At 48.9% G+C, this 15,653-nt stretch overlaps 1 protein-coding gene across 2 annotated transcripts; it reads left to right on the top strand.

Annotated features, from left to right (window-relative positions):
- Positions 1 to 550: 550 nt before the first annotated feature.
- On the top strand, positions 551 to 7,820 carry CD300H (CD300H molecule). Of its 2 annotated transcripts, XM_024235216.3 has the most exons (4): positions 551 to 731; positions 3,734 to 4,090; positions 5,161 to 5,224; positions 7,257 to 7,820. In XM_024235216.3, exons 1-4 carry the CDS (start codon positions 671 to 673, stop codon positions 7,378 to 7,380), a joined length of 606 nt encoding a protein of 201 aa, XP_024090984.3. In that variant the 5' UTR covers positions 551 to 670; the 3' UTR covers positions 7,381 to 7,820. The 2 variants fall into 2 exon arrangements, with proteins under 2 accessions (XP_024090984.3, XP_063575108.1); XM_063719038.1 differs by lacking the exon at positions 5,161 to 5,224 and having other exon boundaries at positions 7,257 to 7,456.
- The last annotated feature ends 7,833 nt before the right edge of the window (positions 7,821 to 15,653 follow it).

Genomic DNA, 15,653 nt, shown 5'->3' with positions numbered 1-15,653 from the left:
CCGAGGTTGCACCCAGCCTATCTGTACCACCAAGGATCAGAGATAGACCAGCGGGCATCGTGGGTGTGCCCCTACCCCGTGCAGTCTCACAGGCCCGGCTCTTAGAAGGGTCCCACGTTTCATGCTTGGCTGTCACCATCTTGAAATTCTTAATAATTTTGGAACCCTACGTTTCATTTTACGCTGGGCTCTGCAAATAGCCGGTCTCATCCAGTGAAGGCTGAGCCGTACCCTGGGGCGGCTCATGCTGGCCACAGAAAACTGGCCATTCACAGAGGGGAGGACCTGCCCAGAAAATCCAGATGGCTGCTGGCTCAGTCTCACTGGTCCTGGGCCATGCTGTGATTTGGAGAAGGGCAGACCTGTCAGCTGTGGGTAATGGGAGGGACGTTGTCTTTACCGGGAACAGAAAGGGGAACAGCAAATGCAAACATGTTTTATTAGGAAGAACTTCAGCAAGTTCTCAAAACTGTTTCACCTGACCACATAGTGCCCCGTGGCCCCAGCTTCCTCCATACTCTCACCAGCTCTGAGAACCAAACCCAGAAGAGGCCAGAGAAGGAAACGAGAGGTGTCCAGAACCGCAGAAGAGGGGACAGGTGAACTGACCTTCTGTGACTGGGCTCCAGCCTCAGACCCTGCTGCCACAAGGAACTTCCGTGCTGGTGAGATGACTCAGAGGGCTGGGGCTGCCATGCTGCCTTCAGCTCTGCTCCTTCTCTGTGTCCCAGGTGAGCAGGGCAGGTCCCGGGTGCAGGGAGGTCTGCTCTGGCGGGTCAGGGTGAGGTGGGCATGAGAAAAGGCTGGCGAGGGGCAAGGGGAAGAAATGATATCAAGAAAGAGGGAGTGAGGTGTGCATAGAAGCTTCTCAAATCTCTTTATCGGGATAGGGTGGGGATTAAATGGTAAACTGCTTCCCACACAGTAAGCCCTAAGTAGATTTGGCAACTTGAATCATTATTACCATCATTATTAAGATCAGGAATGCCACCATGATCCATCAGAGAGAAGGGAGAATAGGGGACAGAAAACCAGTACTTACTAGGCTAATCACTGTAATAAATGTCTTGTTTCCCATTATCTAATTCAATTCTTATTGCAATCCTGATGAAAACAGGAGACCAAGGCTCGCTCTTAGAGGTGCAAATAATTTAGATTAAACAGTTTATAAAAGGCACAGTCAAGGTCCAAACCTAAATACTTTTATTTCCAAGATCATTGCTCCTTCTACAATTCAGTGTGAATGTCTGCTGTGCCTCCTTTTAAAGCTTCACTTACATATCTGGAGGCATATGCTGCATCCCTGCGTGGGACCCTGGGTGTCCCCACAGGTCTGGGCTAGCCCCAGGGCTGCTACATAATGGGCCCCCAGAAGGGTGAGACAGCTGGGAACTTGTGGTCAGCCCTGGTCCGAGAGTTTCCATAAATGATGGTGGAGGGAGAAAGTCAGTTTCTTTGCAAAGCTGGGTAGGTGGGGAGCTTGCTGGGTGGCAGTGGGGTCGGGATGGAGGTGGAGGAGGCTGCCCATGTTGGCTCAGGGTCAGGGTCTGGACTGAATATCCAAGGAGAAGGAGGCTCTGTGGTGGGATTCAGTGTGTGCCCCACAATGTTTTTCCTCCCAGATCTGTGGAATTAGCCCCAAATCATCAAGAGAGGTTTAAGGACCTGAAAGAGCAGGCTAACAGCGCCCCCAGAGCCTGAGCTGAGAGCAGCAGCAATAGCAGGGGAGGACTGGGTGTGCCCACTCCTTCCTTGCCCCCAAGCCTGTGCCTGGGAGGCAGTTAGCTCCCTGGGACAAGGCTCCTGGACCTCAACACTGTGGACATTTGGTGCTGCGTTATTCTGTGTGTTGGGGCCTGTCCTGTGCATTGTAGGATGTTTAGCAGCATCCCTGGCCTCTACCAGCAGCAGTTCCCCACTCTAAGTTGGGACAACCAAGAATATCTGTAGTCATTGCCAAATGTTCTCCCGCCTGCTGCCCCCCACTGCCCCCCCACCCAGGTGAGAATCACTGCTTCAGAGAGGCAGACAGTGTTCTAATAATGCACAATAGGTCAGTGGGCCACTCGAGCCTGCTTTCTGGGAAATAAAGTGAGAAAACATGAGATAAGAAAATGAAGATGCAAAAGATAAAGTTTCCTGTTTTTTTTTCTTTTTCTTTTTCTCTTTCTTTCTTTCTTTTTTCTTTCTTTTTTTTTTTTTTTGAGACAGAGTTTCACTCTGTCGCCCAGGCTGGAGAGCAGTGGTGCGATCTTGGCTCACTGCAACCTCCACCTCCTGGGTTCAAGTGATTCTCCTGCCTCAGCCTCCTGAGTAGCTGGATTACAGGTACCCACCACCACACCCAGCTAATTTTTTGTATTTTCAATAGAGACAGGGTTTCATCGTGTTGGTCAGGCTGGTCTCAAACTCCTGACCTCAGGTGATCCACCTGCCTTGGCCTCCCAAAGTGCTGGGATTATCGGCATGAGCCACCACACCTGGCCAGATTTTTCTTTTAATTCACAATAAAAACATAGCAAAGCCTCTCCATCAGTGGATGGCAATATATCACCTAGATGGATGGGTGGGTAGATGAAAGATGGATGGATGGATGGATAGATAGATAGATAGATGATAGGTAGACAGATTACATCCACAATTCCTTTTCAGGAGCTTGGCATTTTGCCAAAACCATTTCTCAATAGCTGTTTTGCCCTGGGTTAACCACCTCCCTGTCAAGAGCAGATGAGACAGCGGCTGTTTAGGACTGGCGAGGCCCCCGAGGCAGGAAGCAGAGAGTTGATGGGGCTGGGTCCTAATCATTTGGACCCGGAGCCTGCAGAGTGGGTGGAGGAATGAGAGAGGGGACTCGAAGAGGGAGAGTAATGTCGAAATATTGGAGGGGGCAGAGGACCTGGAGAAGAGGCCCAGGACATGCCAAGGCGGGTGGCTGCTGCAGAGAATTGGGGGTGGGGAGGAAGCTCTGATGGGTGTCCCCGTGGAGTGGTGCCCTACAGATGTTAGGCAACGGCGAGTGTTGCTGCAGGATTCTGTCCTGGGGGAAAATTCCAGGCGTAAATGTCCTTGAATCACAAGAACAACCTCTTTCTACATGGCCCCTTGATATCCCACGGGCAGCCCCCGTATTCTCTGTGACCCAGACCTGGGAGCAGGAGGCCTCATCTATATGGGCAGGGACTGCAAGTATGAGGCCCACAGATGATTTGGGAAAGGGGCAGAGCCAGAAGCGCAGGCTTCCTCCTTGCCCTCCGTACTGGGCTGCTTCTGGTTTTTCCTGGTTCTCAATATTATTTCCTTTCCTACTTCATCCATCCGTCCGTCCATCCATCCATCCATCCATCCATCCATCTCTCCAGCCATCCATTTATTCAGAGTGTACTTAGTGACTTCATTCAATCATTGGTGTTCGATGAGGACAGGTGTTTCTTCTCAGGACTGACACTTCTGGGGGACCCAGAACCCGTCTGAGGCCACCGAGGTGAAGCCTCTCCCCCTGGTATTATAAGATGGCTGAGCACACCCAGGCTGGGCATGGCCTCTGGAGTCTCAGGATCCCACACCGGGCATCTCCCTGGGTCTCCCCCTGCAAATAGCCCATAGCTCCCTGGTTCCCGACTCCTCCCTCCTCCAGCCTCAGGCAACACTGGGCTTGCAGAGGACCTGACACTCAAGGTTCCACTGATCCAGACTCTTCCAGGTGAAGACGGGGAAACGGACTTGTGTTTTCCAGGCTGTCTGACTGTGAGTGGCCCCAGCACCGTGATGGGCGCCGTGGGGGAAACCCTGAGCGTTCAGTGTCGGTATGAAGAGAAATACAAGACGTTTAACAAATACTGGTGCAGACAACCATGCTTGCCAATTTGGCAAGAAATGGTGGAGACCAGAGGGTCCGAGGGAGCAGTGAGGAGTGACCGAGTGATCATCACGGACCATCCTGGGGACCTCACCTTCACCGTGACCTTGGAGAACCTCACGGCAGACGATGCAGGAAAATACCGATGTGGGATTGCAACAATACTGCAGGAAGAAAGCCTGTTTGGTTTCCTGCCCGATCCCTTCTTCCAGGTTCAAGTGCTGGTCTCCTCGGGTAAGAGCCTTTTTTCTCAGGCATCTGAGGCCGTCTTTGCAGAGCAGCCATAGAAATTTTGGCCCAGGAGAGAAGAACTGGGCCTAGTGTGGTGCATCAGAGACTCAGGACAGAGTATATTGTGTGAATGTGTGTGGGAAATACATGTGTGTTTGAGTGAGTGGGAGAGTGTAAGTGTGTTTAAGTGTGTGAATGTGAGTTGTGTGCAAACATGTAAGAGTGAGTGCAGGTGTGAAGGTGTGTGTGAAAGCAGGTGTGTGTGTGTGAGAGAGAGAGAGCAGGTATGTAAGTGTGTGTGTGAGGGAGCAGGTGTGTGAGTGTGTGTGTGAGTGTGTGAGAGCAGGTGTGTGTGAGTGAGTGTGTGTGAGTGTGTGTGAGAGCAGGTGCATGTGAGTGAGTGTGTGTGAGTGTGGGAGCAGGTGCGTGTGTGTGAGTGTGTGAGCAGGTGTGTGTGTGTGTGAGAGAGCAGGTGTGTGTGCGTGCAAGAGCAGGTGTGTGAGTGTGCGTGAGTGTGTGTGAGAGCAGGTGTATGTGAGTGTGTGAGAGAGCAGGTGTGTGTGCATGTGAGCGTGTGTGTGAGAGCAGGTGTGTGTGAGTGGGCGTGTGAGTGTATTTGTGACGTTGCGTGAGTGCACATGTGAGAGTGTGTGTGCAGGTGTGAGAGAGTGTGGGTGTGTGAGAGAGAGTGTGTGCTGGAGGGTAGTGGTGGTGTGTGGATACACTGGCAAGGATGGGGGGTTTTGGAACCTAAGCCTAACTGACCTTCGGCATGTCGATTTTCAGCAAGATGGGGGACACCAACGTGGGAGAAGGTGGTCATCCTCTGGTGTGGGTTTATAAAATGCCCACCTGGCCCCAGAGTAGGGCATCCGTTGGGACGGGGTTGGGGGGATGCTCTATTACTCCAGTCAGGCTTCGGTCTGCCTATGGGGAGACGATGGTCCTGGAACATCTGTCCAGCTGCCTCCTTGAGCGTCCTCTGCTTTATGAAGTCAGAACCATGCAGGCTCCAGGTACTCAGCTGGGAAGAGTCAGGCGTAGGGCACTGAGCCTCTGTTCTTTATCCTCAGCCTCCAGTACTGAGAACTCTGTGAAGACACCTGGATCTCCCACCAGGCCCAGCCAATGCCAAGGGTAAAATGCACGTGTCCCAGTGTCTTTTGTCATGTGTGTAGTTTCTTTCCTAGGGTGGGGCTTCCTAGACACAGGTTTCCTCGATTATTCACCCACTCAACAGATATTTATTTGGTTTTTGTTTGTTTGTTTGTTTGAGACAGAGTCTCACTCTATCACCCAGGCTGGAGTGCAGTGGCACAATCTCGGCTCACTGCAAACTCCGCCTCCCCGGTTCACGCCATTCTCCTGCCTCAGCCTCCTGAGTAGCTGGGACTACAGGCACCCGCCACCACGCCCGGCTAATTTTTTTTTTTTTGTATTTTTAGTAGAGACGGGGTTTCACCATGTTAGCCAGGATGGTCTCGATCTCCTGACCTCGTGATCTGCCCGCCTCAGCCTCCCAAAGTGCTGGGATTACAGGCATGAGCCACCGCGCTGGGCCAACAGATGTTTATTTGTTATGTGCCAGAAACTGATGGAGATTCTAGAGATGCAACAGTGAACAAAGGGTCAAGATTGTGCTCTTGAGGAAGTTGCAAATAGGTAGATTCAGGCAATGGCCAGATGGATAGATAGATAGACAGACAGGCGGACAGACAGATAGATGGATAGATAGATAGATAGATAGATAGATAGATAGATAGATAGATTGATTGATTGATAGACAGATGATAGATAGATATGATATGAAAGACGATAGAGATGGCTGGCTGGCTGACTGGATAGACAGATGGAGATGATAGCTGGTAGAGAGAGATATGTAATAGAGACAGATAGGGAGATGATAGATCAAGGAAATATGTCAACTAATGATAATTACTGTGGAGGAAAATAAAGCAGGTGTAAAGAGATAGGGTGCCAGGGCGTGTGGGAAGCTGGTGGGGCATGATTTGGGCTATCAAGGAAATACAAGATGTTCCACGGAAACAAAGAACAAAGGGACTGTCTTAGTTTGGGTTTCCCCCAAATCAGGTCCTGAGACAAGGACTTAGGAGCAATTTGTTTATTGAGAGGTAATCTCAGGAAGTACATTGAGAGAGCAGAACGTGAGACCAGGAAAGGGAAAGGGCAGTGAAATGTGCTGTAATGAAGGGGTTATCCCTGTAGTAACTGGAGTCACTGGAGCCTAATCCCTCTGGGCACCCTATGAGAGATTGTGTAGAACATTCTTCAGAACTGGAGACAGAATCTTCCAGGCAGAAGGCACTCCTGGGGGCATGAATTCTGTGGCCCATCTGGCCTGCTCTGCACAGGGAAATGTGTGCATTCCTGTAGATAACCTCAGGCAGAGATGGGGAGCTTGAGCTGGGAAATCCTTGGTGGGGCCAAGACTGCCTGCAGCTGCCAGGAGCTCAAACGGGCAAAGGTGATATGGGGCAGGGCGCCAACAGGGTTTGTTACAGGGACTAGTCTTAGAGAGGATCAGGGAGGGCGTCAGACAAGCCCTGCAGGTAGAGGGCTGGGAAGGTGGAGAGATGGCACAGTGGCCCATTTTGGGGACAGAATGCAGCATTTGAGGAGTTGGAATGGGGGGAAGTGTAGTGGGACCCATGGAGCGAGAGGACTGGCCATGGGCTGAGCTTGGAGAGGTCACTCCTTGGGGTTGAGATTGTTAAGCAGTTTAAGCAAAAGAGCTGTTCTCGTGATCGTATTTAATTTGAGTGAAGGTGGTTGTAAAGGAATATTTCATTCTTGAGGTTGTTCCCAGCAAGAGCTGAGTTCCTGCAGGCATCAGTGGCTGCGGGATCTGTTCAGGAAGTTGTTTCTGGGAGCCAGTTCCTGCCTGGGTTAACATATCTCTCTTCTTCTCTATCCCTCACCTTCAGGCATCTACTGGGTCCTGACACTCAAGGTTAATTCTGAGCAGAATGAAGGTCAGGAGCCTGTGACCCTCAGCTTGGGGCTGCTTGACCCTGGTACCCACCAGGCTTGATGCTGACATTGGGTTTGAGGGCACAGGATGAGACCTCGAGGGAAGGCAGGGGAGAGGCTGAGCCTGGGACTCCCCGGAGAAGGCAGCTTACTACTGGTCACTCTCTCCGTCTCACAGGTCCCTGCCCAGCAACACCTGCTTCCTGCTTCTTCCACTCCTGAAGGTGCCTCTGCTCCTGAGCATACTCGGTGCTATCCTCTGGGTGAACAGGCCTTGGAGGACTCCTTGGACAGAGTCATGAACAGGAGAACTTGCAACACCCCATGCCCCTTGGAACCCTGTCCAGAGACACAGCCCCTCTGACTGCAAAAAGGACTTCTGACCCTGACCCTCATATTTCTTTCCATCTTGTCACCGGATACTTTTTAAAAGTTAAAAAAAAATATGTAGGCCAGGGGCGGTGGCTTACACCTGTAATCCCAGCACTTTGGGAGGCCAAGGCAGGCAGATCCCTTGAGTCCAGGAGTTTGAGAGCAGCCTGGGCAACATGGTGACACGTCATCTCTACAAAAAAAATACAAAAATTAGCAGGGTGTGGTGGTATGTGCCTGTGATCCCAGCTACTTGGGAAGCTGAGGCAGGAGGAACGCTTGGGCTCCGGAGGTGGAGGTTGCATTGAGTCGAGATTGTGCCACTGTACTCCAGCCTGGATGACAGAGGGAGACCCTGTCTCAGATAGACAAAGAAATAAATAAAATATATCACATACACAAGAGTATGTATATGAGGTATCTATACAGTTCAAGGACTAAAAATAAACATGTGTACCCACCATTCAGCGTAGGAAATCAATCATTATTAAGATGATTTGAAGCCCCCCATATGCCTCTCCCTGACCTCATAACTATCTTTCCCCTACTGTCAGAGTTAAATACTATCTTAATATTTCTTGGGGTAATCACTCCCTTGCTTTAGTGTGCTGAGCAAAGACATGGTTGTTTTTGAATCCTGCACAGAGGAAATCATACTGTTGCAAGTTCTTCTGCTCATAAACCATATTGGATTTTTTTCCTTTCCTGACAGTAGATTGCAGGGAACTCCCTACAAACAAACAAACAAAAACAAAACAAAACTGTGATTGGGCCGTCAACTGGTTTGGTTTAAGTTGGTTTACTGTTATATGATGGGACCCCTCTGAGTTTTTCAGGGACCAGGTTAATGTATTGAGGACATGTTTAAAAATGTACCTGAGACTGGGCATGGTGGCTGTCATCTGTAATGCCAGCACTTTGGGAGGCTGAGATGGGATGATTGCTTGAGCTCAGCCTGGGCAACATAGCAAGACCTCATGCCTACTTAAAAAAAAAATTTAGCCAGGCATGGTGGCACACACCTGTAGTCCCAGCTTCTCAGAAGGCTGAGGCAGGAGAAATGCTTGAGCCTGGGAGATGGAGGCTGCAGTGAGCTATGATCATACCACTGCACTGTGGCCTGGGTGACACAGTGAGACCCTGTCTCAAAACAAAACAAAAAAATGTACCTGGATTTGTTTTAACCAGATATGGTAAGGCATGCAGATACGGAAATGACTGTCACGAAGAAATAAGTTTCTACTCACAGACCCCTAGAAGCAGGAGGTGCAGTGTGCCACGTAGGGCCACACGGGGAAGCACAAGGGCGGGTGAGGGGGCAGAGAGAGAGAGGAGATGGATGTGGGAGCCTTTATTGTGGTTTTCAGAGGAAGTGATAGGCAAGGTAAGGTAAGCAAACAGCAGGCTTCAGAGTGTGTAGTTTGAATTATTCTGATGGGCTGGGATACAAGAGTGGTCTCTAGTTGTCTGGTACCTGGCCCTGGGGTGATTTAGGGCAGGGGAAAGAAAATATCCCAGACTGCAGGAGCCTGCTGAAAGGAAGCAGGTGGGGGCATGGAATCGGGAGTGGTTTGGTTTGCATATCAAAGGCAGACTTGCAGGCCAGTTGTTTACTTTCTCTAGGAATTAGTCCTGGGAGAGAGTTATTTGGATGGATATATTTGCCTATCTGAGTGGCTAAAATAAAAAAATAGTGACTATGTAGCAGGAAGAGCCGCAGACAAAACCCCTCAGACACTGAGTTAAAGAAGGAAGGGGTTTATTTGGCCGGGAGCATCGGCAAGACTCCTGTCTCAGGAGCCGAGCTACCTGAGTGAGCAATTCCTGTCCCTGTTAAGGGCTCACAACTCTAAGGGGGTCCGCGTGAGAGGGTCCTGATTGATTGAGCAAGCAGGGGGTACGTGACTGGGGGATGCATACACCGGTAATTAGAACAGAAGAGAAGAGGAACAGGGATCTTCACAGTGCTTTTTTATGCAAATAACCGATTAGGTCAGGGGTCTATCTTTGCCAGGCCCAGGGTGTGGCGCTCGGCTGTCTGCTTGTGGATTTCATTTCTGCCTTTTAGTTTTTACTTCTTCTTTCTTTGGAGGCAGAAATTGGGCATAAGACAATATGAGGGGTGGCCGCCTCCCTTAACAACACCAAATGCTGAAGGATGTGGTGAAACCGGATCACTCCTATGCGGCTGGCAGGAATGTAAAATGGTGCAAACTCCCTGGAAAATAGTTTGTCAGTTTCTTACAAAACCAACCATGCAAGGACCATATGATCCAGTGAATGCATTCTTAGGTATTTATCTCAGAGAAATTGAAACTTATGTTTACCCAAAAACCTGTGCATGAAAATTCACAGCAGCTTTATTCATAATAGTCCTGAACTGGAAGCAAGCCAGACATCCTTTCAGGGGTGAACGGTTCAACAAATTGCAGTTCATTCCTACTACAGAATGCCACTCCAGCACTAGAGAGGAGCCAGCTATTGATGTACGCAACAACTTGGATGAATCTCGAGGAGGTTATGCTGAGTGAAAAGCTCCAATCCGCAGTTTACATACTGTATTGTTCCATTTCTATAACACCCTCAAAATGACAAAAGTACAGAGATAGATGACAAATGAGCAGTTCCCATGGCTTAGCAATGGGGGATGTGGAAAAGGAGGGATGTGGATATGAAAAGGCCACTGCTTGGACAATGTTTAGTTTCAGCTTAAAAACTCTCATCTCACCCTCTACAACTGCCTCTCCCCTCCAGCCTCCTCTAACATGTCCTCTGGCTCATGTCTAAGTGGATATGTCACACGTGTTTGGGAAGTCTTTACCCAGGAAGAGGCTCCTCTCCTGACCAATCTAACCCAGCCCTCTTCACATCTCTCTTATTTCCTTTAAACACCCTTTGCAGGCAACGTCAAAAACACGCTGTCTTTTGAAAACATAAACTTCTTGCTCTTTGAGAGCTGGAAGTCTGGGCAGAGATGAGGTGTACCTCGTTGAGACCCTTCTCCTGTGCCTAAGCCACCTGTCAGCCAGGAAGCTTGCTGGTGTTGGGAGCTCTGGCCCAGACCCTTACCATGAAGAGTTGACTACAGCAGGTGGGATGGGCACTAACAAGGAGAAAGGGGTGCAGGGGCAGGAAGGGGGTGTTTCTTATCCCCACAGCTGCCTTCCCTCAGACCTTTCCTGGCACTGATTGTAGTTAGTGCTTCAAAGAGCTGCTTCCCTTGTTCACAGATAGTAAGAGGCATTGAAGATTGTCACCAAACCAAGTTCCAGCCTAGGTGAACATGTTCAGTAGGGACAGTGAGTGTCTCTTCCTCTCCCAAAAGTAAGGTATTAGACATACTTGAGGCCGGGCGCAGTGGCTCATGCCTGTAATCCCAGTACTTTGGGAGGCTGAGGCAGGTGGATCACCTGAGGTCAGGAGTTCGAGACCAGCCTGGTCAACATGGCAAAACCCTGTCTCTACTAAAAGTACAAAAATTAGCCAGACATGGTAGCAGGTGCCTGTAATCCCAGCTACTCAGGAGGTTGAGGCAGGAGAATTGCTTGAACCTGGGAGATGGAGATTGCAGTGAGCTGAGATTGTGCCACTGCACTACAGCCTGGGTGACAAGAGCAAGACTCCGCCTCTCCCCCAAAAAAAGACATAACTGAGACTAATTTATAAAGGAAAGAGGTTTAATTGGCTCATAGTTCCACTTGACTGGGGAGGCCTCACAATCATGGTGGAAGGCAAAGGAGGAGCAAAGTCACATCTTACACGGTGGCAGGCAAGAGAGAGAGAGCATGTGCAGGGGAATGCCTCTTTATAAAACCATCAAATCTTGTGAGACTTATTCACTATCATGAGAACAACATAAGACCTGCCACCATGATTTATTTACCTCCCACCAGGTCCCTCCCATGGCACATGGGTATTATGAGAGCTATAATTTGAGATTGGAGGGAAGACACAGACAAACCATAGCACCCACTCTCCTTGCTTGGCCTACTTGGTCTGAGGGGACCCAGCCACTCGTTTGTTCTTCCATTTCATCTTGTTGCCCTGTCCCCATGTGGTCTTTATGTTCTAGCCACAGTGTGCATCCCTTCCCAGGGCCTTAACACCTGCTGTTCCTCTCCCTGAATCCCTTCCCCCAGATCTTCTTACCTCTGGCTCTTTCTTATCCTTTTGGTTTCACGTGTGATGTTGCCTCCTCTGAAAGGCCTCTGATCACCCTTTGCAGGGATCACCCCGATTGTCTTGATTATGGGTCCCTGTTTATTTCCTCCACAGTTTGCCAAATGCTGTTAATGTGTTTCCTTTGGGTGGTTTCTATCCATCTCCCTTTACATCACAGCAGCATTTGGGTCAGCTTCGTTCACCACGAATGCCCCAGCATCCAGCTACAGAGTGTGGTGACAAATGTTGGCATAAAAAAAAATACTTGCTGAGTGAGTAAATGAATAAGGATTGGATGTGGCTGCAGAGACTGGCTCTGGGCAAGTGTGGCCCAACTATATTAGATATCTGTTGATAAATAACAAATTCCCCCAAGACTTCAAGGCTGAAAACAGCAAATGTTCATTATCTCATGATTTTGAGAGTCGTGAATCTGAGAGTTGCTTAGCTGGGTGTTGCTGGCTCAGGATCTCTCTTTCATTAAGTTCTAGTCAAGATGTTGGCTGGGGCTGCAGTCATCTGAAGACTGGACTGGGGCTGGAGGATCTGCTTCCAACATCACGTATTCACATGGCTGGTGGTGGGAGGCCTCAGCTCCTTGCTCAAAAGAGCTGCTTGTGAGTCTTCAAGACACAGCCACCAGCTTTCCCTGGAGATAGTGATCCAAGAGAGAGCAAGGCACAGTACCATTGATGGCTTATCCTTGGAAGTCATAGCCCATGGCCCATATCTATGGATCACAGAGGCCCACCCAAATACCATACAGAAGGAGACTCTTCAAGGGTGTGGGTGTCTGATCTGGGTGGCTGTTAGACACGGGTAGTCATTTCCTCAAATTTTGCTGAGCTGTACATTTATGATGTGTATTATCTTGTTTGTATGTTATACTTCCATCAAAGAATTTAAAAACCAAAACATGAGATTATACCTCTGAAAGTTTGCTTGACTTTCTTTTTTGGTTATAGTTTATTGATCTTTTTTCCACCTAAGAAAGAGTTTACATATATTAATCTCTCCTCCTTCCAGCTACCTCGCCAACAGCTCTGAGAGAGTAAAGAATCTGACCAAAAGCATACGGTATAAGTGATGGTGTCAGCATTTCTCTGGCACTAATGCCCTAGAGTCTCTTCACTGGACCAGGACACTGAAGAGGACAGAGTGACCCAGGGATGGCAAAAGGGAAAAGCAGAATCCTCAGACCCAGGAAACAGAATGAGAAGGCGGAGGGGGCCAAGGCGACCCAAACTGAGAAACTCCAGGGAGTCATTGTTTTCGAAGTCCTTCCACCCACCGCTCTCTCACTCTCCTCTCACTCCTCCAGTGCCTTTTGCTTTTCAGGAAACACTTTGAAACTGAAAGCAGCCTGTGCTGGTCCCTGGCTGTGCTGACAGGTTGAAATTTACAACAGGGAACCAGTGCAAAGACAAAGGTGATTTGAGAGTGGACATTGGGCTTTAGGTTTGAGTACGTGTGTATGTGACCCTGTGGGAATTTCTTTCTTTTCTTTTTTTTTTTTGAGATAGACTTGCTCTGTCTCCCAGGCTGGAGTGCAGTGGCTCGATCCTGGCTCACTGCAACCTCCACCACCCAGGTTCAAGCGATTCTTGTGCCTCAGCCTCCCGAGTAGCTGGGACTACAGGTGCATGCCACCACTCCAGCTAATTTTTGTAATTTTTTGGTAGAGACAGGGTTTTCCCATGTTGGCCAGGCTGGTCTCGAATTTCTGGCCTCAAGTGAGCCACCCCCTTTGGCCTCTCAAAGTGCTAGGATTACAGGCATGAGCCACTGTGCTAAGCTAATTTTTGTACTTTTAGTAGAGATGGAGTTTCACAATGTCGGCCAGGCTGGTCTCAAACTTCTGGCCTCAAGTGATCTGCCTGCCTCAGCCTCCCAAAGTGCTGGAATTACAGGCGTGAGCCACTGCACCCTGTGGGAATTTCTTTCTTCAACTCTCAAGACTGCACATGAGGACCTGATTCAGGAAGATCCACACAGAAACTCAGGAAGACTCTGGCTGGGGAGGTCCCCCTCTAACCTGCAGAGTGACCTCTCCACAGACATTGCCCAGAGTTGATTAACTGTTTGGGTTTCAAGGCCTGCCATAGAGAAATTTAGAATACAACGCCTAAGGATTCAACAAGCTGCACATTCAATATCATAGAGCCAGCCACTGAGGAAATTGAGTCTCTTTCTCTTTTGCAAAGGAAAAAATAATTAAGCAAAGATTAAAGCCCAAAGTGAATGTCTTTCCTTGGGCTGGAATCAGAAATATCTGCTTTATTCCTCTCTGGCCTTCAGGGCCTCCCTAAGGTCCAGAGAGGCCTGGGCCATTTCTATTTTTGAGAGAGAGAGAGAGAGAGAGAGAGAGAGAGATGAAAAAACAAGGTTACAAAACTGCAGTATATTTTAAATGAGGGAAGTTCACAGATCAATTTCTTGGTACACAAAAAGCAATAAAGTATAATTAATTGAGCTATAAAAAAGAAGATTGTGGCTGGATGCAGTGGCTCACGCCTATAATCCCAACAGTTTGGGAGGCTGAGGTGGGAAGATTGCTTGAGTCCAGGAGTTTGAGGCTGCAGGGAGCTGTGATTGTGCCACTGAACTCCAGCCTGGGCAGCAAAGCAAGACACTGTCTGCAGGGGGGTGGATAATAAAAGGACACGTATAAATGTATGGGTTCAATACTTCTGCCAACCAGCCCTGAAGTTTGTGGAAGGAAAATAAATCTCCAGACCCCACAACCACCAAGCCAAAGGGAAAAGCCAAGCTGGGAACTGTTTAGAGCAAACCTGCCTCCTGTTCTATTGTTAAAAAAGATAGCTACTAAGATTAAAAAAAAAAAAGCTACATACCTCCCTCACAATTCGTTCACAAGGAAATTCCTTGTGGACAAAGGACAGATGTAACTCAATGTCATACCTTTACTCTCTGAGATAAATGTATATCTGATTTCTTCCTTTGGAAAGGCTAATCAGAAACTCAAAAAAATGCAACTGTTTGTCTCTTATCTACCTGTGATCTGGAAGCCCCCTCCCATTTTGAGTTGTTTTGCCTTTCTAGACCGAACCAATGTACATCTTACATATTAGGTTGGTGCAAAAGTAATTGCGGTTTTTGCCATTAAAACTAATGTTGCCCAGGCTGGAGTGCATTAAAAGTAATGGCAAAACTGCAATTACTTTTGTACCAACCTAATATACTGATTAATGTCTTATGTCTCCCTAAAATGTATAAAGCCAAGCTGTGCCCTGACCACCTCAGGCACATGTTGTGAGGACCTCCTGAGGCTGTGTCATGGATGTGCCCTTAACCTTGGCAAAATAAACTTCCATAATTAATTGTGATTTGTCTCAGATACACTTTGGTTCACAAGTTGTATAGATAATCTAACTTAGGTCTGGCACTGGTTATAGTTAGTGCTTCAAAGACTGCTTCCCTTGTTCACAAATAAGAAGCATTGAAGATTGTCACCAAACCAAGTTCCAGCCTAGGTGAACATGTTCAGTAGGGACATTGGGTGTCTCTTCTTCTCCCAGAAGTGAGAAGTTCAACGTGCAGTGTGTGTGCTGCTTCTCAATACAGTGGAAGCCATGGGCCAGAATCAGATGTGTCCTCCTCTTTCCTGCCTGGTTCCACCCCCTGCCCTGGGCACTTGTCTTTAGGGATGAAACTTGCTCTGGTCAGAACTGCCCATTGAGCTTCAGATCCTGGTTGCACCTTGGCCCCTGGTCCCTGGCCCCTTGAGTCTGGGGGTGCCTGCACTGGCCCAGGGAGCTTCTCTCCTGAGCTTTCTGCAATCTCCCATCTCCAGCCTCAGACTTGAGACAGGGCTGGACAAGGAAGCGGAGAGGGGAAGAAAGCAGAAGTGGGGCTCAGACCCTGGGAGAGGGGACTCCACCTTTTCCTACCAGAGCCTGGTGCAGTGACAAGTGACATCTGAGAAATGACCACCAGAGATCGGGCTGCTTGGCTACTGGCAGCTCTGTTCCTCCTGAATGTCTCAGGTGGGTGGGTGGGCCCTGGACATGGAAGTAGGGAC

This window comes from Pongo abelii, chromosome 19 (genome assembly GCF_028885655.2).
Source record: "Pongo abelii isolate AG06213 chromosome 19, NHGRI_mPonAbe1-v2.0_pri, whole genome shotgun sequence".
Lineage (NCBI taxonomy): Eukaryota > Metazoa > Chordata > Mammalia > Primates > Hominidae > Pongo > Pongo abelii.
This window is presented reverse-complemented; position numbering and strand designations above follow the sequence as displayed.